This window comes from Styela clava, chromosome 9 (assembly GCF_964204865.1).
Source record: "Styela clava chromosome 9, kaStyClav1.hap1.2, whole genome shotgun sequence".
Lineage (NCBI taxonomy): Eukaryota > Metazoa > Chordata > Ascidiacea > Stolidobranchia > Styelidae > Styela > Styela clava.
This window is the reverse complement of record NC_135258.1, coordinates 12,034,398-12,061,172: the sequence shown is the minus strand read 5'-3', so window position 1 is coordinate 12,061,172 and position 26,775 is coordinate 12,034,398. Positions and strand designations below refer to the sequence as shown.

Sequence of the window (26,775 nt, the reverse complement as noted above, 5' to 3'; positions counted from 1 at the left end):
TTCCAATCACAGCTCCACCCGAGATTTATTCATCTAATTGAAAGTTAAATTAGATCGGGGATTTTGTATAACTTTCATTGCTAATGAGTATGGCTTCGGCAATTTGATCAATCAACAGCGCTTTCTGAAGAAAATTTTAATAGTCATCAGACCGTCAGATGGACAAACTTCACTTTCAACTGCATTATCGAAGCAAAAGTGCTCCTGCTGTGAAGATAGTTTGGGGTATCTTAAGTTGACCTAGACATCGATAGGGTTACAGTGGAGACGTGTTGGGCTATATGTAATGATGAAGAATTCGAAACCAGGTAGGCTACAAGAAACCTAACAGAATCGAATTAACACACCAGCATTAAATAAAACAATCAATAGTCGACGTTGGTCACTTACAGTACCGGTACAAAAGTGTAACTTGTACAGATAGCAGGTTGGCTTATGCTTATTTAAAAACCTATAAATTCATTAAAGCACAATGCTGCTAGCTTCCCGGAGGTGCCCCAAGGCTATTCTATTTGTAAGACCCCTCTCCGCGAAGTTTACGAAATCATCATGATATATATCATAATATATATTCCATATATTTGTAAAATGCATTATACCGCTAACAACAATTTTGGACAAACTTTTATTTACTGGCACAATGTCTACGCAAATCACGAGAGTACACTGAATGCCCAATGTTATTATAAAATGGCAAATAAAAATCGATCCATAGGTCCATCCATATTTTCCAAGGGGAAAATACTGACACTATCTGTTATGTAGTGTATTACGTAACAATAGAAGTAGACACTACTTGCTTCGATTCTGCGAGCTGCAGTTTGTTTATCTGCTGAACCGAGTTCAGAGAACTTGAGTGTTTTTTTAAACATTTTGAAGGGAAATCGGGCAGAGATGACCTTTCGCCTTTATTTCTTAGGCCCACATGTTTACAAACTTTAAAAGGCATAAAGTGCACAGTAACGATCACAAAATTGAGTTTTATTTGAAAAGCAGCATTTTTTTCGTATATATGCGCCGTGAGTTTTTGTCCGTTATAATTTGGCGTCGCAGTTCCAAACGAGCTACAAATCCTCGCAGAACAAAATGAGTCACGCAAATACAGTATTCAACAAAAAGTAAAGCGTCTTTTATTACCTTCTTTTCTTTCTATTTTTAGTATTGTTTTATTATTCACTATCATCATGTAGTCAATTACTATTCATAAAAATCCATACATATATATATACCGTAGGAAGGAGTAATATTCACAGACATTTAAACTCCGGTTACTTAAATTCGAAAATACTGTACGAGTTATGTATCAAGAAGAGAGTATATATTCATTCTCATTAAAATACATCGATAATATTCTGTTAAAGACCTGCATTCTCTCATTCAGGTTTGTGCGTGAGTGTTGGACTGTTACTAAGATGACTTTTGATATAGATTAACCAGTTTCTGAAACGAGGGAACCTGTTGTTAGTAGGTTTGACGCAAAAGAGTTCTGTTCTAAAAACTCAAAAGGCAGTGGAAGGTTTGCTAATAGTCTACTACGCGGCGCATATTAGCGAAACAATCTCGACGGCAGTTGATTCAATTCAAACGTGTGTAATAGACACTTCATACGAAAGATTACCCGGTTTGAGATTCAATAGTAAATTAATTCAAGCTCACGGCTAATCGCTCAAGCACCGTACTGACAATTACGAATGCGCTCGACATCGCTAAATTTGCATCCACATATCTGAGGGATAACAGTGTGTTAGGGTGTTGATAATTTTCACGCCACAGCATAGATTTAAGTAGGGGTGACCGAACCCTATTACCTTGTCCTATCTCGCCACAGTTTTGTAGAATCCTAAATAGCTATTCCCAATCGCGAAGATCTGAGCCCAACAATCTTCTTCACAAAATACAAAATAGCATTAGATAGGTTTATTCGAATGGAATAAATGCATAAAGAAAAGCAACAAAGAAGCAATATTCTATATACCAACAAAAAATAAAGCATAGAATGGACCTTTCCCCGACCTTTGACCCCCGGAAAATTCTTCCTATACTTTACCATTGCAAAATTTTCAGTGCTATTTTAGGAGTGCTTTTGCGAGTTAGCGCCTGTAAAAAGGGGTATGTGTTTCAAGCCATCATTATGATTCATCGCACACAACAATCTGTTTTTCAAAAGGACCGGTAAAGAATTTCAGGCTAGTCTATCACAGCTATTTCCACACTAATTTTTATTACTGCAATTAAACTCCTAGGAAGACAGGGTGACCATTGAATTATCTGATTTTTATTTAGATTTCCGAAACACAACTGAAAACTAACGAATAGAGTTTAAAAACGCGAAAACGAGGTAATGTTTACAACCACGCTTGAAAATCTGTCTGAGTGAGAAAAGTGTCTGAGCGGATGCGAAAACGGGGCATTGTTACGTCACTTTTTGCATCTTGCTGATTGGCCAATGTCACGAAGTAAACAAGGAAGTCGATGCTCGGGGAAAGGTCCATTATAGCCTAAACTACACCGAATAGCTATATAAAGCATAACCATATTGCACGAGAAGATCGTAGCAGTCTACAGACTGACTCTTTAAGATAAATTAAGAAGAAAATAAGTCACTTCTCACTATTGACTAAGGTACAGTAATAATATTGAAAGTAACTTAACGAATAACAGAAAAATTTCATACATGAACTTAAGAAAAAAATGACAGAAGGCATAAGTTATTTAACAGATTGTTATGAATTATAATAAAATATACAGTATTCAACCATGTGGTGATTTTATGGGATCAGAAGTACATACATAGTGTATTGAAATTTTACATTTAGTTGTGTTTTTACTTAATTATATAAACACAGATAAAAAAAGAAAAACAATGTTAGCAATTCATTGTGACATCACACAATAGCTTCATCTATACATTTTTGATCAAAACGATGAATATAAATTTCACTTCTTTTTGTATATGACTATGTGAGCATAAATATTCAAAATTCTCTAAAAGCTCAACCAACAGGATAATAGAAGAAGCACAATTGTAGCATTATTATAATAGCAAATGATGACCACAGTTAAGGATTCACTTGAGATTAAAGCAAAAGAAATCTGTGACATTGTGATGACCAATATTGCTTCAAAAAATTAGAAACCAAGATTAGGAAAATATTAAAGTAAAGTTGTAAAAGAAAACACTTGATTACTTGGAATGCAATCAAAAATTTTAGGATGGAATATCAATGAGTGAAAAAATGGTATAAAATCCTCTATTATTTCATTTCACAGTAAAATGTTTTATATGTCATACTGAGCTTAAGATGGGTTTGGGCGTTTCCAAAAGGATGCGCTTAGCAAAAGATACAAATCATCCAAAATAGGAATTCAACCACACAAAATTTGATCCATCGATAATATGTGTATTAGAGTTCGACTATATCTTCACAATGTTGTTGAGACTACATGTGAGAGGCCATGTACAAATAGTGTAGGTCCAAGTCCATTAGAAGTTGAAGTCAACATTCTTAAATACTCTTGATAAGCTGTTTCATTTGTAGGTGGGGATGGCAGGTATAAAAATGTAACAACAGAATCGGACATATTTGATTTGATCAATCCATTAACGCTCTGAAATGAAAAGATGGTTTTGTAATACAGATGTATGCTTCAAACAAGATAGGTCCTTCATAATCATATCTCACACAAATATCTAGATTGCTATTGCTTGATGAAACATATCATTTTAAATTTAAAGTGGTCGAAGGTGGAAAAAATTCTGAATAGCAAAGGCTATTACTGTTATTATTTTTTTAATTTTCACGGTGTCCTGTCAGGTCAAAATACTTTGTACAGAATTTTGCTGGTTATAAAAATTCATAGCACAACTTCATTTGACATTCCAGTCACTTCACATTTACGTCCATACATTTGAGCATCGCTCTGACGTTGATATGTATATTGTTGTACGAGTTACTGAGTTGAGTCGGTTTAAACTAGGGGTTCTCAATCTTTTTTCTGTTAGTACCCCCTGATTCACGAAACAACCACTGCGTTCCCGCCAATAATCAAACACCAAACAAAGTTGTGATATACTGACTGACAATTTGCTGCAACAACAATTTATTGACCAACTGCTGTATCTAAATTAAATATTCGTATTGATGTTATTGCCCTTGTCCTCCATCCAACTAATGAATTCTTGAAATCTCAAGTTACGATGATAATATCACTTTCTGCAATGCTCGCAGCACATTGTCTTTTGAGAATTCACAGTTTGGCTAAGAAACCGTGCATTTTACATTGATGCACTACAATCACAACAACACTAGATCAATGAAAAATTACGCTGAGTTTCAATTGGCATTCATTTTCATCTGGCAGTTACTTAGTTTTCCTTTGTTAAAAGATATTGAAAAAAAACACAAAAACTCGACTGCGATCCAAGTACCCCTGGAAATCTTCTCGTGAACCCCTGGGGGTTCGCGAACCCCAGGTTGAGAACCCCTGGTTTAAACTAATGAAAGACCAGATATTCACCAAGCTACTCACCTCCAAATAATTTGATATACTCTCTTCATCATCGCCGATTGTAGGGACATGATGGCTAGCATGAAGATCTTGCGGTCCACTGAAAAATGTTTTTGGATAGAATCCAGACATGGTATCAGTGACGCCACTTCCACTCGCCCCTTCATTCTGAATATCTGGTGAAACATCTGTAACAATTCCACCTAATAGTTGTCTTGCTGAGTCTGTTGTGATGTGGGAATTAAATAAAATTAGGACTGGCGAGAAATAATGTACTCCCAAATCCAAAAATATGATTTAACAAATTTAATTTTCATCTGCATGCATTTAAAATAACACTTTGATTGAATAACAAGAAAATTATCCTATTGAGGGCTTTAGCCTCAAAAGAGATAAACTCAAATTTGATTTTCAAACTCCTGTAGCTTTATGATCAGAACCAGCTCGTATAGCACATATTTCTTTGAAATATTTGATCGAAAAAATTTTTGAACTTCTACATTGTCTTGTAGTTGTAACCCACGATGTGTCAAATTTTGTTCTAATAAAATAATTTGATGTCACTTAAATTAACACAAATGCAATCAAAAATATAATCAAACCGAATTGAATTATTTTGTCAATTCTTGGGGGTAGAAAAAATGAGTAAACATAGGTAATTACGATTTCGATTATCACAAATATTTAATCAAAGAGATCAATTGAAAGCCGATTTTGCTTGGAAAATTTTAGCACTGTTTTGGTGTGCAATCTGAGAAATTTTATGTATGTATTTTATGTATATCAATGATATACATGAATGTCATATCTTGTAAAATCACAATCAAGATATGCATAGTGCTTAGAACTACGTAATAGAAATTATTATTCTAGTTCATCATAGATACAACCGCCGAAATATAAAATGCAAATTTTGGGGATGGTCACAACTAACTACTCTGCTGTTTGAAATACATTTTAGAATAATATCATAGAATATTCCAATTAGATTTATTTCAAACAGAGCACATATGGGTTAATGCATATTCGAAAAGTTTGCATTTGGAAATATCCAAAAAGTTGAGACAAGCAATGATTTGATTAGTTCACCATTTTTTAGTTTTCAGAAATTAAATAAAAGGTTAACTGTGAGACTTCAATTATATGAAATGAAAATTATCGAACAAACACTATTCTAAATTTAAACTCAAATCAAAATATCGAGTAAAATCTATTTTGATTCAATTCAAATATTCGATTCGTTTTTGGACATCATTTTGGAAATTGAGACTGAAACTTTCAACACAGAGATGCATAAAATATTCAATTTAGTATCTCACCTCCAGAGCTTCCTTTCTGCGAATAAAGCAACGGAGTATTATGCCATGGTATCGTACGTACTTCTGCTTTGATTCGTACAGTTTTCAGAAATTCCTAAAAAAATATTATTTGGAGTTTGGTAACTATGAGTTTTAGCATGAAAATATGTTTTCATTTAATACAGAGTAAGTAAGCCATAAGAATACAAAACCTGGTTTAAGTACTTGAAATGAGCTTGTTATAGTACTGCGGTGTACCGTGTTGATGCTGCAATCTTATATGGAATGATGACATAGAACAATATATCTCATTGAGGTAACACTGGGGATATTTTCAAGCCATCGCATAAATAAAAGAACTGGGAATATCCGAATTATGGTAAACAAATAAAATCAGGAAACAAACAAATGGCCTCAGTTTCAATAATAAATTAATACTATACAATGCTCTTCTGCGAATTCATTTTTTGTAACAGTTTAGTTATTTCATGTGCTTTCATTACCTCATGTGGCTGAACTGAGAATATATGAATACATTCAAAATGAAAAATATACATTTCTGAATATATTTAGGAATGTATCCAATTCCAAACATTTGATTTTTTTTGTAAATCGCTAATATTGTTCTCTCACACCATGCATGTTATAAAAATAGATCAGCTTGTTCAGACTCCTTCAAATTGAATCAAATGTCAGCATATCAATTAGTCTGTTTGTATTTCAAACAATCTTTAAATAAAACTCACAGCACCCCTCGCCTACTTCAAATCCTGTATAAATAATGATAATAAATTTGTACAACATAGTCCAAGCTATAAATAGGCTTAGTCAAACAAGCATTAGATTACCTAAGGTAGCGTTGACTATGATGAAATATGCATACATCATCATGCCTTAACAAGGGTTGTTGAATTGGACGCACGTTTTACATCGCATTCACTTAATAAGTGGTTGTCACTTCTGTATGTTAGTATGTCCATGTAGTCCATGCTTCCGTAAACAAATGACTGGCTAACCAATCCGATACTCAACATGGATTGGTAAAGGGATGATAGGCTGTGGTTCGTCATCTGATTGAGCCGTCTTATCAACTTTTCTCTCTCCAGGGATAAATATGTAAATCCTATTCTATGTAACTTCGTAAGTAACCTAAATTTTTTGTAACTGGACTGCCTAAGTAACTGCCTCAAACACCGCAATACTATTAAAATTCCTTTCAAGAAATATACCAATTACTGAACCTGTGCTACTGAGAAACATGTATTCAATCACAAGATATTTGCTGCAGACACTAAGACAGTAATAACTGTCTGTTCCTAGTCACTGCATGTAAAATTTGTATAAGAGAATAATTACTGAGATATATGTAGTGTCATATACTGCTTATTGAGAAAGTTGCTTCGAAGAATCCATGAAGCACAATTTTGCAAACTTTTGGGCAAAACAATAAATCCCAGCTAACCCGAAGGTACCTTTAACTAATGGAATTTTGTTAAGTGACTTGTATAGTGATTCAGAGAAAAATTAAATTTTTAGTCCCAGTAATGACGATGATATTCTGAAGCAATAAATAGGTACAATTTTCGTCCAATAACTGCAGTTCGAGAACTGTAGGGACCAACAGAAACTAAGCTTACACTTAATATATAAGATTTTCCATTTTTACAGCATCAATAGATAGATATTATTTTGTCAATTTTGTTCTGTAATTTCATTATTCAATATATCGATATATTCTGTCTATAAATTTATTTTTACCGATAGCTGACGATCAATCGATGTTTCTTGATTATCAGAATCTATTTCAGTGCAAAGATTGATTCGAAGTTTTACATTTTTCTTCCAAAATGGTGTCATGTTGAGAATACAAGCCATTTGCATCAGAAATACACTCGTTACATCAAAATGTGAAGTAGGAGATACTGATATTCCTGACTGTAAATTGAGTAATAAATAGTTTAACACAGGAGCAATCATCAGATGTATGAATACAAATGTCAAATGATTAATACGTTTGACGCAACTGCAGCAAAACTCAATTATAATTCAATGAATATTGTCAATGTTAAATGTCATATGAAGATGTGGCGGTAAAGTATTGGGTGACCCACAAAACATAACCAAGGCCATTTGAAACATATTGTATATTTTCCGCTTTTTTGGGTCACTCTGGATAACTGCCAGCCAAGTTTTGAGTGAATAGAAATCAGACAACATTCGAACAAAAAAGAATACAAGTACCATCTTTAGGTACAGAAAATTAGAAAGCATGGACCATTAATTGCGAAAATAAGCGAATTTTCATAACTCCAAAAATTTAGCAAAATAACAAATATGGGCTTAAATTTTGATATAAGAAAATGGTAAATCTTAGAAAAAAAACGGTAACTAAATACTCTTATAAGCACAATGTCAATATTCATGAATAACCAAATGAACAGTAAAATTAATTCTTACCATTGTACCAATATCGAAAGGACTCGGTGATTTAGGTTCAGGAAATGTTGAACTGCCTGTTTTTGTGTTATACTTCGATAATACAGGATGTAGGAAATTAACAGGCCATACGTCGATGTATAATATTTCACCTTTTTGTCGTCTTTCTGTTATCAATGATTTATCCAGCTACAACGAATGAGATATTATTAGAAACTAATTATACCATATTCCCCGAATAAATAACAGGAAAATTTATTGAATTAAGCTGGCAATTAGTGAAACATCTGTTGAGCTCTTTCAATTGTGAATAGCACTTCATTAGTATGAAAACATTTATTTACATTAGGTGGAAATTGCAACATTAGTTGAATATTAAACTAAAATGTGACTATAGCAATTTGCGTTAAATCATTGTCATTCACCTCATAAAAATATCTTCCCAAACACACATTCTTTCTTAATTTGATAGCATCAGCGATTATTTCAACATATTCTTGAGCTTGAAGATTTTTATTATCCATCCACGTTGATGATGACGTAGATTCATCAATCAATGGGAAATAATTTGCAGATGTAGAACGAGGTACAGGTGGAAAAGAATCGTTTGTATCTGATGCAGTCTCTGTATTAATAACCCGCCTGAAAACATAATAAAATTGAAATAATACTTTTGAAATATGCCAAGTACGGTAAATGTAAATGAGTAAAGAGCAGCCTTGCAATAGACTAGATCAATACTGTGATATCAACATGTCCATCATGAATCTTTGAGTTCTTGCATATACAAAATCAGGAGTTATGCTGAATATTACTATGAAGGCTCACTAAAAACTCAGACCATTTCTAAGAACCTGTGATCCAATAAAGACCAAATTTTACTTGGGATAGGATTCGATAGATGAAACTAATTCATTCAAGATTACTTTATTTTATATATTCCATGTTTAAAAATATATTTTCAAAATGGATTCAGTATTGAAAATTAATAAATTTTCGACAACCCGAAATGAGAAACAACTACTCAACTAGCATGAATTGAAGGAAGCTACTTGGACATTTGCATGATTATTAGTTTCTAAGTACTTTCTTGCACCAGAAACCCATTCAATTTCTTAGATGGCTCTGATAAAGTATGAGACACTTCTCAACCCCAAACAAGTCCAACAAGCAATACCTCAAGCATCTTAATCAATAAGAACGAGATTTATATTGGTATGCGATTGTTGGTGCATTGGGAAAATAAACTTGCTGTCAAAATATGCAGTAATTAAATGCTTCTCTTTTCAAATTTCTTTGGTAATAATCATACATGATTACCGGACTCATCTAGCATTGTTCACATGTCCACTGGTCGGATAAAGCTTAACCGACGATCATTTTTTTTTAACCCCAACCCGGGACTAATATGAAACCCTAACGAATTAACTGTTAATCCAAATATTCAAACATATAATTGTGCTTGAATCAAAAGTACGAGGCAAAAAAATTTCAGGGTGTCTATATCAGAATGCTTCTTTTAGGTTTGTATTGTAAGCAGATAAAACTACACAAATGCAAATATATCAATTCAAACTACTTTTGAATAAAACTTACTCTTCTACTGGTTTGAAAATTTTCATTTGGTCGAAGCTATTCTTTGGAGTTGAGTCATCATAAAAACCAAGAACTAATGTATTAGGCTTCATTCCACCAAGACCTGATAAAGCAAAACAATTACCGGTATAAGAAATATGTATGCGTCGCTATCACAAAAAGTTTACAAGATACAGTAAAAATTGGAAACCAGCATAAACAATCGAATATAATTTTTGCAAATTTGCCATCATAATGTTCAAAGGGCATCTTTGTCATAATTTAAGGGTAAAACATATGTTTCCTGAAGGAAGTCACCATTCAAGATGAGTCACTATTATGGTAATATCATCAGTTCGAGCTGGGAACATATAATGCTATGGCCATGACCAGCATTTCCAGTATAAATATTTTGAAAAGTTCAAGAACAAAAATTATCATTAAATAGCTCATAGTACGATATTATAATTCTCAAGACTTAAATTATCTTAGATTCTGCGTTTCATACAGTGCATGACAATAAATTTCATATCAGGTTTTGAAAAAAAATCAATAATATGAAATCAATTGGTTTAGGTCCTTCTATGTTTTTACACTAATGGATCTATATTATACAGTAGAAAATCTACTTTCTAAATGATAACGTTTCGTAAGCAGACAATTTTGTAAGCAGTAACGCATTATATAATTACTGAGCGAGTTTTCGTATTTTCAGTTTTCTGCATTTCTTATTTATAAGCATCTTTCATTATTCGGAGTAATGTTTCTACGAAAAGATGTTTTGTAACTTAGAAATTTTGTATTCAGGGTCTTTCGCTGGTGGAGGTTCTACTGTATGTGAATAATGCTAGGATGCTGTAGCAAGACTGAGGACAACCATTGTAAGAAATTCAATACTATTGCTGCATACCAACACAAATATTTATCGGCAAAGTCCGGCATTAGCCACATGGAATGTTGCAAAAATATTTTTGCGTTTGTATGCAGCAGGCCAGCAGCAATATTGAATTACTCTGAATAACATGGAAAATTCCTTCTAAATGTAACTTTATAATTTATATCCACCGATAATACAAACATCAACCTGATAATCTAAGTAAATGTTCTGTTCCTTCTCTGACTGATGTTGATAATGTTAATTCAATGAACGCTTTCACACCAAGTTCTTCAACTAAATTTGTCCAATGATGATATTGAGCTTGTAAAATATCTCTCGGCATATCAGCAAGTCGACCCGGACTAACATGGCCGAGTACATAAAGGCCTGGAGTAGAATAGATTATAATATAAACAAAACACCAAAGACATAAAAAACAATAAAATTAAAATGCACCGACCCAATAACCAAATTCATTCTAAAAATAGTAAACTGGCGGACAGGGCTTGGGAGCCGAAGCCATGGTTTGAATACACTGTGGCTCCAGCTGAATCACATATAATTTCAAACCAGTGCTCCACTCTGCAGATGCAACCATTTCATGTTTTGGCAGACACAAATGTTTCGATGCCATAATATGTAGTTGATAGAACATGTAGCTATATTCGATATGGTTACAATGAATTTTTTATATATCATTGCATTGAGATTAAACCAGACCTGATTTCTTGATAGAATTGATAAAATCAATCATCTGGCAACAAGTTCTTGGATTTTTGACCATCAGAAGAATTTGGGGTCGCCAGAATTTTACATGTTCTTTTCGTACATCCAACATGAGCAAATATTTTCGAACCTAGAATAGTCATAAAAATACTTTTTGTTAAATTTAACAAAGAAACCAAACAAACAATACACAATATCATAAATGATGAAATAATGTGGGATATTGATAAATAAATGCTTTTTCATGTTATACCAAAGATCTAGTCTCCTTTGCATTGGCATGAGATGGGATTGTTTGGATTTGTTCCTAGGAAAGGAGATAAGAAAGCTTAATCATATGCCGAATATGGGAATGGTTATCAGTTCGATAAAATGGCTCGGATGCATTGATTGCGGTAAAACAGTGGTGAATCACCCTGCGGCAGAGAGAAGTCCGGCAATCCTCTCGCACATACATATCACCAACAGGATTCAAACTCGAGAACCCATACAAGGGTAATCAGAGGTGTGATGGCAAGCATGTTCCTAGCGCTTGTTGTTGAATCATGACTAACCACCAAGTTGATAAGTTTTTGAAAGACAAATATCTTGCCTGATCAAAATATCCTACTAATTATTACATTACTAGATCAAGATAGTACATCGAACCAAGAAAAATATCCATTCAATTTCATTACAGTTATTCAGACTGATAAATAGAAACAACCTACGAACCTGATGAAATATCAATGCTTGACTTATATATCCCCATGAAGATGTTGGTACTCTGTAGTGTATGACAACAACTAGTACCACAAGTACAACTATACTGATTGATGTGTATATGGCTTGAATAAGGAACATCATGACAACACAACTTATGATACCAAGAAGACAAGTATGCCATGAGAAATATTTGAAGGTAGGCCTGAAGAGAGAGAGAAGTTTTGTTGAAATCAGATGAACTCAAGAGCAGTGAGCATTGTACGTGTAATATAAACATAGGAAAGTGAATTTCACCGCTCAAATTATATTATAGTACAACTTTTCAACTAAGTCAGTGGTTCACAACCTTTTTTTCAAGCAACCCAAATTTAAAAAAAAATATATTGTAAAATCTCGCGACCAAAGGATATGCTCAAAGTCTGAACTACATGTAGGTGTAGCACTTTTATAACCAAAAAACTAAATGACTAATATGAAAAAATCTTTTTCAAATAACATTTTTTCCCCTAGAAAATACTTTACAGTGAGAAAACTGTGCATGTTCGCAATCTGTGAGTTGAAATTGTGGCATGGCTTTACTTGAAAAAATTATTTTCTGCCTAGTTTTAACGCAGTTTTACTTCCCACAAATACAATTGGGCAACACTTCAATACAAATATAAATGAGCAATCAAGTTTACTAAAAAGTAGAATTGGTAGCTTTTAGGTTTCTGTAGAAGAAACAAGCGTACCAAAAACATTTTCAGGCGATTCACTGTTTTCTGTTTGAAATTGAGTATAAAAATATTATCATGTGAAGTGGTAATATTAATATAGTAACTGTTTTTTCTAAAGTCTCAAAATACAAACTTTTCAAATAGTATCGATATTAGGTTCATTATTATGTGTGAATAAAAAAGCACAGTTTTAAATATCTTGATGATGATGTATATGTAAGTACATCAGGTCTTTGGTAAAATGCTCGAGCACTAAAACACTTCTTTATATCGTCGTGATTTACGAAACGAATTTCAATAATGTTCATGGAACAACACAGTGATGGGTCATACATAGCCAGTGCTAAGAAATTAATGAGTGAGAAAATATTTCGCAATACTTAGTTTAACTTCCAATAAAGCAGAAACAAAATTGAATTGCTGTCGCTGTGTAAATATATCACCAGACAGTCAATATAGCAAGTGGTGGCAAATTATGTAAGAGGAATCCATTATGCAACTTTATTAACTACAATAATACAAGGTAATGAATATCAAATATTGTATTACAAAAATAATTCCATCCATTTAATCGTACACGGACACATAAGCTCAGTACTGAACAGGATATGATTATGAAACAAGAATTACATTAGGTTTAAGTGATCACATGGGTATGAGGGCAATATCCTTTCAGGTCCATTCTAAAATCATATGATCATCTTACTTTGTACATAAACTATAGGTATTTGCCCAATAATAAATACAATAAATAAAGCAATCATATTATATATGATTTATGTTGGATCAAGCATGTCTGTATTTGGTAATTTGATCCTACTCTGTCTAACTTATATAGAAGTTTGCCTTAATTCAGACAGACAGAGTGAGATAAACTATAATATAAAAAGTAATGATATAATATAAGTTATATTATATGATCAAGCACGATCATATTTAAATCGATTCTAATAGTGAAAACAAGAGGATTGTCTGTGTGGTGTTCATATTCTGAATAATCATAAAGGAAATGAGTGTATTATAATAACGAACAATCTGTACGGATTTTGGATAACTGTATAACTCTATGGTAGGAAATGCAGGAAACTGGTGATTCCGGATAACATTAATATTATTTAATGACTATTACTTGAATGCTCGTCATATTAATTCTCAGATAATATAGTATTATAATAACAGATCATATGCTTTATATTGGCTACTCATCATTAGCCAACAATATAGAATATTTTGCAGCAGGATAACGAATATGTTGCTGACACACTCAATGGCATATGGTGTACTCTATTTTGTACTGTTAAAAATTTTTGAATATTTTTGGATGGGAATGTTTAGAAATCTGTCTAGAATAGAACTACCGTACTTCTGTTGGGGAAGGACCATTTACAACAATAAACAAAGGTGTGAGATAATGGTGTCTTTAAAACAAGATTTTTGCCTCCCCATTTTCAATATATTTATAAGTAATCCAAAAGTATTCCAGGTAAAATCTTATTTGAATATACTCCGATATACAATGATCTGACAATAGGCAATAATTCACTGTTCATAGATTATGTAGCATTATTATGTAATCTAATCACATGATGGTATATTCTCCAATTCAAAAATTACTTCAAACTCATGTGACAAACTTAAGTTGTGTAAGAACTGCAAATGATTGCAAAATTAAGATTGAACAAGTACCATCGAATAATATATTGAGCAAGTTCAATAGTAATTTTTGTTTCAGAGTAACTCACTCTTCTCTATTGCCAAATGATATACCTGCTTCATTGTTAATCTGAGGAAAAATTCACAACAATGATGTGTGAAAGATAGAACCATATCCAACTGTAACATTTACAACAAGTCCGGATCGAAGCCATATTATTATAAATATGAAATTCTCTAATGAGCATTAGAAAACAGATACCTACACTGATAATTTATACAATTCACCTGAAATTGGGTGCTGAAGCCCATTCCAATGCAAGACATGACATATCCACTGCTGCGTATGCAAACAAGAAAAATATAGTTACAACAGGAGCAATTGTGTTCACGTTTCTTGCAAACAAAACTACTTGCACCAATAACCAAGTGACAAGCACTGCAACATATGGATTTCCTCCTTTTGTTGTTTTGGTAACTGGTCTCAGTATTATACCTGGAAAAAATACATATTATTAAGTTGATTAACTTTCTTGTTTTCTAGACAGTGTTTCTCAATTCTCTTTATTTTTTTTTTCAGGCAAACCAGCTGTATTCCCTGTTTTGTGAATTTTTGTTCTAGTCTGTGCCTGTCTTGTTTGTACAGAAATTTACAGTAGTTACCATGGGTGGAGATTATATATAGGTAAAACAGTCTTGGCAATGTCCGAGTTGGGTGAAGTATCTGATTTTAGGTATAAAAGCGGACTTCAGGGCATTTGAGTGATTCAGATCAGAATGAATAATCTTGTAACAGGTATTTGAGAAGGAATCATAATGTACTGTATTAAATCAAAGTAAATAATCACCAAATAATTCATCTTTAGCAAGGGCTAACAATATTCTGGAAGCTCCAATAAGTTGGCTTAATACAGCAGAGGCTGATGAGGCAAATATTCCAATCACAACAAATGGAGGCCAAACATTGATACTGACAAGAAATGTGTAACTGCATTGCAGGATATCTCTGTGCGTGTGAAAATAATATAATACAGTTCAAAATGAGTCATCCAAACTGGTTTCGCTATGTTAATAAAATCAACACAGGAAATATTAAGCACATATTATTGGCGAAAATACAGATACAAGGCATACTTACTGAATGGTGAATGTACTGACGAAATTTATTGCAAATGTGTTTTAAAATATATACATATTATATATAAAGCATAAAAGCATTGAAAAATTTATGCTTTCTTTGATTGAAAATTTGGGATGAGCAAAATTTGATAACGTTATATTTTTTTTGAAAACAGTATATCACAATGCACAATGGTGACATAAATAAGATCAGTTTTAGATAACTATTTGACAATAATTTTAAGGTTTAGATTAGATTGTCCCCGAGTATTTTAAACATGACAATTTGCCGATAAGCCATGTTTTTAGAATTTGCGAGACAAATGTGAAAATTAGAAGACTCTGCTTTGAACTAATATTCATATCCTGTAATACAATGACAGATGAAAAAAATTTGAGAAAAGTTTTCTCAATTATTCTAAATGACGAATCTGAGGACGTAAAAATGAATATATATGCTAAAATAAATTTAAAATTCTGCCAAATTCTATAATCGAAGCAAAATCAGGATATCATACCTTGGAGTTGTAGCGGCAATAAACACCATCAATAAAAGATAAATAAACCATGTTATCAGACACGCTAGAATCGTCCCAACTGGGATAGCTTTACTTGGATTTTTCAACTCTCCTAAGATATAGAAGAATGTTTAAGGAAATGCAAAAGATGAGAAATCCGAAAAAAAAAAAAAGGAAGAACAATGCCTGCAAAACCACAGTCCCCATAATGCCCTTGGGTCAGCAACCTTTTGTCGCTCGCGGACCAAAATTAGGGGCTGCAAGTCATTGGCGGGCCGCACATATTTTCAGAAGTTGAAAACCGAACGGATGATACTTTTTATAATAAAAATTAAGCAGTGATACATCTTTCAAATAGAATATAGATTTATTTGCTCATTGCATTGCATCTCAAAAAATAACATTTGAATATTTTCGGCGCCATTGAACTTTTCTTTGTTTTGTTACCATTTGTCTAATCATGATCAAATTATAGGCTCATTAAACAAATAATTGTGAATTAAATACTTGTTAGGTTATAATAAAATTCGGTGTACAATAAATTCTCTTACATAAAGAATATAATCGTCAAAACAGCTGTTTTGCTACTATAATTCAGTAAAGCGTCGCGGGCCGGATTACATCACCTTGCGGGCCGCGGCCGTAAGTTGCCGACCCCTGCCCTAGGTAAAAGCAAATATCCTAATTTTTTCTTGAAGACTAAAATATTAGCAAACCAATTTTTGCATCCATTGCAGGATCTTAGATAGATTCTTTATATTCATTTTAAAAAGAAACTTCATCACAAGTCGAATTTTATATACATAGCCTTAGACAATTGGGATTCCATGTGGATGTAACAAAAATCTCAATGGTAATTGCAACCAGAAAATCAAACATTTCTGCTTAATATGATTTCAATTTCAAAGTTTTAGCATTTATTAATTCTTTCAAAATTTTATTTACATTTCAATTTATCCTTCGCACAGAGAGATCCTGCCTCACTTCAGGGCAGTAAAGTTATTACAAAAATTTTGAATATGGACATTATTAACAATTCACTAGCCATATAAGAGATATTTTAATGCCTTGTCAAGGCTTGGTCTTACACAAAAATGGTCTTACACAAAAAAATCTTTCTCAAAGGATACAGGAATGTACATTGTTCGTAAATAATATGATACTGAGTGAACTGTAAAATCTCCATTGGCGAAAAGCAGAGCTCATTATTACAGAGTTGCAGTCAATTTACTTTTACATTCTGAATTTTATTAACCAATTCAATTTACACAATATCATACATATATAATCGTATATTTCTATCACAACGTATTTCCCATAAAACAATAGGAATGAATAAAATGAATAAAAAATTTATAACTAGATTTTAAGAATAATTCAGAGTATTCATTTTACATATCCTTATTATTAAAAAACAGAAAATCAATCGATATAAAGTTTCTGGAGTATTTGGTATTTCTAAATTTAATTTCATGACAATTTTCTGTTGAACGTCACCCGGTTTAGAATATATTCGATGTTCAATAGTAAAAAATCTAATTCAACAATTTTTTCAGAACTAGTAGGCTATGGTCATCCCTGGCATTAAGATATTAGAAAGCGATAATAAGTATTACTCCCACGGTTTCATTAAATTATAACATTCAACTGTTCGCTTCAAATCTATTGACCTAACTGTTACATAGACGCCCAAACAGGAAATAGTGTCATATATCAAGCAATGCTTCATAAAAAAGTGAAAACAATGAATTCAATTGTCATCCGCGGCATTTCATTTTGCAATACATCTATTTATGCAGTCCATATTGGCATTCACAATATGTTATATGCTTTTATGAGACAATAAAAAGCATAGAAAACCACTGCAAACCACATTTATCTAAAGCAGTGGCTTTCAAATTCTTTTGGAAACTCTTTTGAAAATATCACAGGACACTTAATACAAAACAAAGTTCATTAAATCAGTTAACAGGCAAATGGAACTTTACATCGCAATGTTGCACAAACACATTTCTATATTCAAAAACCCAAACTGTAAACTTGAATGCCATTTTGTTTTAAATCAAAAAGCTCAGCGTCACACCCGAGAATCTCTGATGACACATAGTATGCTGCGGCACATAGTAAAGAGAATCACTGATCAAAAGCTTTGCAAGAGTATCTATGAAAATGGTTATACCATACCCACTTGTGGTACTACCGTATTCCAGTACTAAGTTACGGTACTATACGTGACCCGAAAATTCATGGGCAGTTGGCAATGTGAACGAAGTAAAAAATGCTCATGCACGGATAGCTACAGAGCTAAGAAAATCATGGACCTATCCCATTCCCTATCCCATCTACTTTTGCTATGTGGTGAAAATCACATTGCAAGCACATATCTAAGTGGACTATAATTAGCAAGAAAAAGAATTGGAATCTTCCAAATTCATGAACAATGATTTTAATACTTTAATTTTAAACCTAGTTATGATAGCCAAACATTTGGACAACTAAACATCAATATTCCACACCTGACATGTTGGCCCCAGCGTTGATTCCGATGCAACCATTAAAAAATACTGCAAAAACCGATATGAAATGCTGGGCTTTCCCGGTCGTATAATCAGTGGTGTAATTTGCTGTGAGAAAATAGTTTTTTTAATTTATTACAAAACAATTTACAATCACTAATTCTGTCAAACGAAAAAAGTTAGCATAACTGAATGAAATACATTTGAAATTATATTGGGTAAGAGTGCAAGAGGAATTGACAGAATCGACAGCCAACAAATCCACCAATATCAACAAACCAAAGAAAAATGAAACCCAAGCAAATCAAGTACAAATTAAATTGAAAATGTGGTAGCTGAAATTGCCATATTTTGCAACCAGCAATTTGAGCAATCAAGCTATAATTATGCAAAATTTAGAAAACCATAATGAAGTCGCAGTTAATAGTCTTCGTAAAAAAGGTCTCTTGTTGCAAGATCTCATTCAGAACATACAAAATTTTCAAGTTGTATATTTGTTATTGCTGTTAACTGCTTATCTGAGGTCAGGCAAAATCTTACAGAATAAAATTTATTGAAATGTGACGCAAGAGCCTCAAACACTTCATATTTATTGATTGAATCAACAATTCTTCATATTATCACCTCAATATTTCTGACGTCATATTTAGATTCTTGATTATTACAGTTCACCAATACGTTTTTCACCACCTTTTCATTAAATTACATGAAAGCAACAATGGACAAATTTGAGCAAGAGTAATTATCTACAGCATAAAATTATAGAATCAAGTAAATTACGACAAAACTATATGCATAATCAATCATTGCAGAATATAGAGCTAAGAATTTGGTGGTGATGGATAGGACTGTGAGTTTGCAGAACAAATGTCCCCTGATTATTTCATTTTCTCACCAACAACAACTTTCTCCATAACGACAGTGCAAACAGTAAGTAAAGCATGCTTCGAAGTGAAAAATACAGAAAAACTGTGACTGAAGCTCGACTCCCGATGCCTATTATAGTCATACGAATACTCCGCTGGATAGTGGAAAGAAAATCACATGCATGACGATGACAGAATTGAATTTCATTGCGGTTAATAATATTTATTAGAAAGATATGAAAACAACAAAACACCAACACACAGCAAATTGCATTCCTGTAAAAAAAACTGAAAAATCCTATCAGAAAAGTAACATAAAAAGAAAGAATAAACGGAGTACAATTAGTTATCAATAAATCAATAAATTTTTAATAAAATTTTACTACATTTATCAAATTGTCTCCAATGACTGTGTATGAGAATGTAAATTTTTGCAATTTGCAATGCAATTTATTCAATATTAATATTTAGCATGAAGAACAGCGCCTTCCAGTATATATCATTTTCTTTCTTATTGTAACGGTAGTTTACGAAAATAGGGCAATTTGATTCAAAAATTATTTCTAGGAAAGAATTAACCAATATCATTCAAATCCAATAGGAAGGTTTCCAAAGTCAATCTGTTGCAAATTTGTTGTTGTCAGACAAAAAGTAAATTAACAGTCAAAAGTGTTGTTATTGTTTGCCGGGACAAAACAGTATCAAAACCAATCGCGCATTGAACATGCAAGAAAAGAACAGACTCAATAATTAAATTTTAAATGAAATATTCTATATATCTCTAGTTATGTTATATTCAGTCTATTATGTCCATTTATATTTGGTGAATGTACAAAATAAAACCCAATCAATTTTTAAATACTGATTTAGAGTTTGGCAGGTTACAATACATACGGTAGTTTTTGGTAGCAAATAACAATTATTTGGTTTCCATAAATAACCCCAATTAGAGTGTACAAAGAATTAGTGATATATCATCTATTGTTAGGTGTAGGAATGGATATATGGTCTCAATCAGCATTCGAATAGCCTCCTCCATCGAAGGCATATTAAGCTAATTCTAGGTACAACTGAACCAAAAATCAAAAAATTATATCTAACATATGAAAATTGTAAGGTCAAAACTCCCATACCTGCCATATTGTCATCCAATGTTGTCTTATTAAACCCAGTATAATATACAGATGTGTAGTTACATCGAGCCAATTCTGACGTGTGATTGAAATAAATGGTGTGAGCAGGTTTGGCAAAGAAACTGAAGAAATGAAATAATAAAAATATGTTGAATACGAAAAAGTAAAGATAGGGATGCCAATAACTACTAAATTAAACTAATTTTATTGAGAGATATCCTCAAGGCTAAACGCACGTACTCAGAAGTGAATGACACTCATCTCTGAGTAAAGTTACAGACTATGACTGAAATGCCAAGAGTCACAGAACGTAGGTATATGAATTTTTGGTGCCGCATTATTTACTTGATATCGGTATTGATCATACCGTGAGAGACAACCTTTTGTATAATACCAAAAACTGACCTTTGCATCATTCTAGCTGTATGAAAGTAAGTTTGAGATAGAAGTAAAATAACACTCATTTTACATCAAAACTGTCATGAAAATAATCAATATAGTAATATATTTATCTACCATACCTTATTATAACAGATATGATTGAAATCATAACAACCAAAAATATGATGAAGGTTGTTTTGGCATAAATATTCGCTCCAACAAGACAGACAACGAAGCATATGAATAAAATTGCTGATCCATAACCAAAATCATACCATGTCCCGGTTTTTACTACATCCCTAAAATATAATATAAAATCTCAAACAAGGATGTGGCAAACGTAAGATCTGATTGGTTGAAATATATCCGGGAAGTGATGGGGTGGGTATATAGGTTCATATATTTCTAAAGGCCTAAAATATAACCTAAATTTAACTTGTAACAGGTTGAGACCCAAATGAGAAAATCTGTCAATTCGACGATGATGAAATAAGCCATTACGACTAAATAAGTTGGCAAAAATATGAAAGGCTTTCTAACTAGAAAATAATAATGAGGATGAATACTTCCGATAAAGAATCTTCAATGAAAATATATATGTATATTAATTACACAAGCAGATTATGATGTTCTACTATCTTAACATAGCCGAGCTGCTAATCATGAAGATTTCCACCGTAAATAAATTGTTGAAAATTTCTCAAATAGCTGTGGGCATTACCAGTTCCACATAAAATAAAATAAATTGTATTTGTCGTCCCATATTGATTCAGCAGATCAAATCAAATAACTGATAATTCTAATCATAAGCAAGGCAAGAACAAAACCATAAAAACTTACTTGGCGAGCTCTCCATTAGGTCCAAAATACGCGCCCATTGCTTCAACTATACCAAAAACATAAAGAGCAGCTGAAGCAACATTCGCCAAAAAGAACATAAGCCCAATTGCCCCGCCAAACTCTGGTCCCAAAGCACGACTTATCATAACTGAAGATCACATATTAAGGTAAATACAGAAATCATACCAAACGACATAAAAAGTATTAGACATTATGATAAAATACTTTCTTATTAATTAGAATACTTTGAAAGTGCAATAAAATGTGCATAATATGAAAAACTTTGATCAAAAGGATACAATAGGCACCACCTCCTTCTATTGCCCCATTAGTTGCAATTGCACAAACTGATAATACAGTAAGTCCGATGATGACATAGGCCATAAATAAAATGATGAGCGATTGTGTCAGTCCAGCTTGTCCAACAATGAAGCCCATACGAAGAAAGAGAATGACACTGAACATGGACAGAATACATGGTACAACAACGCCGAAAAAAGTTGACAAATGACGAGTCTCTTCATTTCCGGAACCATTACTCGAATTTGTGTGCCAGTCATTCTGAAAAAATGAGAAGAAAATTGAAAAGAAAACTTGCAATTTGTCACAAATAGAGCATAACAAATATGGGTAAATAAATGAATGTCTTGCTAACTCTCAATTGCATCATTATAGCATTTCCAATGATGTGTATTGTATGTACCTTATGTCATAACAGACCCTATTCATTTTTAAACCCACTCCACTCGGAAAAATAAAAGGTTGCATAAACAAACATTTTTACGGTTTGGCCTTACTGAGAATGTGGGCACGGAAGATAGGATGCTTAAGGGTAATGTGGTCACACAAGATGGGAAGCCGGTATTGAATTTTGTTGCTTATTCCACAGCATAGATGTTGACACAACTGTCTGAATCCAAACTATTATGTCTGTATAAAGAATTAAACAAGTTCACATTCTACTAAATAATGGACTTTTTTGGGTTAGAGTTCTCATATTTATCCAGGGGAGAAGTAAGCTTATACAACACCTAAATCATATGGCAGACCACAGCCTCTCACTTTTTTACCAGGCCATTTCCAGTAAGAGAATTATCCGCTTTGACCAGCAGTTACATGAACCATTCTATGACGTCAAGGAGTCCTGCGAGCCTTTCCCATATAATCATTGTTTTTATCAATACCATTTTAATGTGTGGGTTTTACCATATTTTGTGTAAAGGCATAAGGAGTGTACTATTTCAAAAAAGTTTGACAAGCATTGGTCTAAAATGATAGCCCCTGGCACCTTCATTGTACAATACAATTTTCTCAACTTGCCTGATACGCTGCCATCATTTTTATTTTTTAGTTGACTTGTCAACAGAAGCCGTATACGGTATAAATATTTTGTGTCACTAAATAAGTGACCCGCGATGAACAAAAAAATTAAGAATTTAGGGATGCAAGCAACGCCATCAGACGAAATATTTTCACACCTCACTGAAATCCACGTCACCTACGATTTATTTTGAAAATCGAAAACCTGGGGAATTTTGATGTTATTTTTCAACATTGACCAATCAGATATTGATAAAATAAATCACGTGATATCCCAGACATTTTTCAAGAATCTGAAAAAACTATCAACCCAGAAGTGTTTTTTGAACAAAAATCCACCTGCAACAAAACTTTTCAGAAATTCTGAAGATAATGGCTGCACAGGACATGAAAAATGTATTTGCAAGAGAAGAATTAGAAGGTATGATATGCTAATATTATTTACATGAAAACATGACAAACTAGAGCAAACATAAGGAATTTAAAATGAATGTGCCTTATAGCAAATGGTAGCAACAGTCCTATGTTTAGAGAGCAACTGAAATTTTGGCGCTCCAGAAGTATGTGTACCAATATGGAGGTAACTAATTTTGTTTGCCTACTTTACATCAAGTTGTGTAAAGCGACTGAATCCTATGGGCAGGGGGTATATTCCATTGGCTAACACAGGCAGTCCCCGAACTCGGAATAGAACTGGAATAGGGAAAATCTGAATAAAATTAGGACCTAACCCTAACCTGGTACACATACTACAGGACAAGAATACCAAAATTTTACACCCCAGGATCTTTAACAGACAATGAAAACATAGTTGGGTCAAGTGTGATACAACAATGTCATCTTGACCAGGGGGTTTCAAAAGAATCACAGACTTCAAACAATTTTAAAGTGCTACATGCAGTCAAAATTAGTCATCTGGTCAATCAGATCTGACTGGTGGAATAAAATAGAGCAGGTTATGTTTATGAGACAACAAAAACTATCATCTAATAAAACTCCTAGTAAGAGGATTCAACAATCTTTTCCTTTATAGCGAACGTAACAAAGTACATGGAAAACGACGAGCATCACAAATCTCTATCGACTTTGGAAAAGCTTCTGCCTTTGCAGTCCAACACTTGGAGCAAAATTTCAACAAAGCTCAAAATAATTGAATGCCAGGTGGCGCTGGAACTCCATCGTCCTGCAGTGAGATCATTGGATGAAATAGTGCACATGGCAGTACAGGCAAACATCAACTTCAATGATGTGATTTCTGCAGTAGACAACTTATTTGAGACAAAGAATTCTAACATCCAAGGATTCGGTATGTGTTACTTGGCGAGCAAATTGTGCAGGGCTACCACTACTGGGGATGATGCGGTACGTGGAATAGGCAACTGCGTGAAAAAAATTAGAAAGTCTGTAGCATTCACAATCGACTCAAATCGGGAACCAAATAGCCGATACATCAAGATTTTGACTGGCCTCGACTCAAATCGGGAACCAAATAGCCGATACATCAAGATTTTGACTGGCCATATCATTCCCGCTCTCAAAGAAATCCTGGATGACATGAATAAGATTGAGGATTCTACTAAAAAAATGCTAATAGAAGAAAATGCTTGGTGTCTGTTGCATATAGCAAAATGCTTTTATTTTGCCTCCGATTTCATATCTGCAAAGATCTTTATCAACAAATCCATTACTCTGCTGAAATCAGAATTTAAAGATAATGCTGGAAAATACCAAGTGCTTGGTCAGTGTTATTTGGATATGGGCCTGATACTTGAAAAATCAGATTGGAAAAAGGCTGCTGAGAAATATAAGGAAAGCGTAATTTTTCTGGAAGAAGCAGAAGATTTTGACAGTGACGGAGATAAACGCCAACAAATTGAAAGTGCGACTAGGAAACTTACGCATGCTGAAAAAACATGCATAATCTTGTAAATCAGGACATCTTCATTCATATTGTGAAAAAGCACAAAAACTGAGAAACTTTAATTGCAAAAAAACAATTCTTGTTATGTTATGCTATCAATTGTGGTTATGCAGGACCAATTCCTTATCCTTCTTATATGGTTTTGTGTTGGTTGTGTTGGTCACTACATTGTCATAAAATATTACATCATGCACCATGAACGGGAGAATGTATGTTTGCTTATTGGCATACGATTTCTTCATTAACATTGTATGACCTGGCTACCATTGTCTAAATTATTTGGATGAAACTAAATTTAAATTCATTAATTCCAAAAGATTTTTTTTTATTAGAATTCGAGTGAAATCATGACTTTCATTACAAAAAATACAAACATCACAAAAAAAAACTGCAAATGTGTAATTAAATTAATATTATTTCCAGCTTATATTGACTCTACTGCTCTATGTCACTAGAACATCATTTCAATACAGATAATGCATGATAAATATGGCTTGAAAGTCTGCTTATTTGTCGGTTATATAGGAGTTAGGTGGGCATAAAAAAACGTAACTACTGGCATAACTCCATCCTACTCCTATTTAATAAGAAACATGTTTCATCAACAACTCTCTATGAAGAAAAGAGTCATATGTCAGAATCGCATTGCAAAAATATGGCTTAAAAAAAATTGAGAAATCAATCTCGACCTTCGGCGGCCAATAACAAAACTAAAAAAGGAAGCGATATGAAATTTTTGGCTGAAACGGTTCGAATAATTTACTTTTTGATTCCAAATGCTCAGAACTGGAGTATAGTAATCGAGATATTTTCAGTATTCTGTATGTATTCTATTCATTTTGAATTGACTCTGAAAATATATCATAACTAGAGCATTGTTCAAAGCAAGCACCTAATAAGAAAAATACAAAAATCAGTAATATTTTGCCCAAACATTCATTTCCTCTGCTTTTAATTACTTTATGTACTTTATGAGCTGACCAACGAGGATTACTATATAAGTGAAAGACATGACATTCTCATAGCACTGTAGTATTTAGTTTTTAACCCTAACCAAAATCATTCTGTTATTGCGATCACACAACCGCTGAGATCGCATACCAAAGTAGCACCAAATACTCATTCTTCAAGTACAGAAATTGACAATCTTCTAAATAATAAAGCTGAACTATCCCTTTCTTACAATATGAATTAAATTTTAATACAGTAATTTAAATTTTAAGCATACCGTCAATGCAGCATCTTGTTTGATACCAACAACCGATCCACTGTCGTAGTTTTTCGTTTCAACATCTACAAGATGCTCCTTTTCGGTTCCAGTTTTTCCCATCGTCAAGGTGAGAATGTATATCTACCTACACCCAGGAAAGAACAGAATCGAAAATTAACACAACACCTCCCCCAATTTGATTGTCGGCAACTCGGCACACCAGAGTGAGCCACGGACGAACAAACCAAATCCAATAAAACTACTCGACAGTCGACACGCGATTGCAGACTAAAATCGCTTGCACTGCAAAGCTAGTGCAGCCTGACATCAGGTGAAATAAAATCACGAGAAACGTTTAAGACAGACTGCGTTACGTAACGGGGCACGTGCAGAATACATAATGCGATGTTTATAATCGGTGTCTAATAATTAAATATTACAACATAAAACCAATAA

At 33.1% G+C, this 26,775-nt stretch overlaps 2 protein-coding genes across 5 annotated transcripts; one reads left to right on the top strand and one right to left on the bottom strand.

Annotated features, from left to right (window-relative positions):
- Nucleotides 1-1,902: 1,902 nt before the first annotated feature.
- Nucleotides 1,903-26,664, bottom strand: LOC120338841 (solute carrier family 12 member 9-like). Of its 4 annotated transcripts, none has more exons than XM_078115918.1 (19): nt 26,338-26,664; nt 22,168-22,429; nt 21,869-22,016; nt 21,169-21,327; nt 20,648-20,769; nt 19,544-19,669; nt 16,133-16,244; nt 15,344-15,501; nt 14,784-14,991; nt 12,136-12,328; nt 11,416-11,551; nt 10,903-11,082; nt 9,840-9,942; nt 8,669-8,885; nt 8,265-8,432; nt 7,566-7,742; nt 5,829-5,922; nt 4,531-4,697; nt 1,903-3,609 (listed from the first exon to the last, which is right to left on the bottom strand). In XM_078115918.1, exons 1-19 carry the CDS (start codon nt 26,437-26,439, stop codon nt 3,424-3,426), a joined length of 3,018 nt encoding a protein of 1,005 aa, XP_077972044.1. In that variant the 5' UTR covers nt 26,440-26,664; the 3' UTR covers nt 1,903-3,423. The 4 variants fall into 4 exon arrangements, with proteins under 4 accessions (XP_077972044.1, XP_077972043.1, XP_039262741.2 ...); XM_078115917.1 differs by having other exon boundaries at nt 4,531-4,733; nt 26,338-26,663; XM_039406807.2 differs by lacking the exon at nt 19,544-19,669 and adding an exon at nt 18,649-18,756 and having other exon boundaries at nt 4,531-4,733; nt 26,338-26,661.
- Nucleotides 22,528-25,949, top strand: LOC120338842 (uncharacterized). The gene is made up of 2 exons (XM_039406810.2): nt 22,528-23,609; nt 24,222-25,949. Exons 1-2 carry the CDS (start codon nt 23,561-23,563, stop codon nt 25,115-25,117), a joined length of 945 nt encoding a protein of 314 aa, XP_039262744.1. The 5' UTR covers nt 22,528-23,560; the 3' UTR covers nt 25,118-25,949.
- Nucleotides 26,665-26,775: the final 111 nt, after the last annotated feature.

Coding starts and splice junctions, on each gene's coding strand:
- LOC120338841 (XM_078115917.1), bottom strand. CDS start 26,439: ATGGGAAAAACTGGAACCGAAAAGGAGCATCTTGTAGATGTTGAAACG. Junction 16,245..19,543: donor TATGGAGAAAGTTGTTGTTG/GTGAGAAAATGA, acceptor TCTATATCTTAG/GAGAGTTGAAAAATCCAAGT. Junction 9,943..10,902: donor ACATTTACTTAGATTATCAG/GTTGATGTTTGT, acceptor TTGCTTTATCAG/GTCTTGGTGGAATGAAGCCT.
- LOC120338842 (XM_039406810.2), top strand. CDS start 23,561: ATGGCTGCACAGGACATGAAAAATGTATTTGCAAGAGAAGAATTAGAA. Junction 23,610..24,221: donor TGCAAGAGAAGAATTAGAAG/GTATGATATGCT, acceptor TTTCCTTTATAG/CGAACGTAACAAAGTACATG.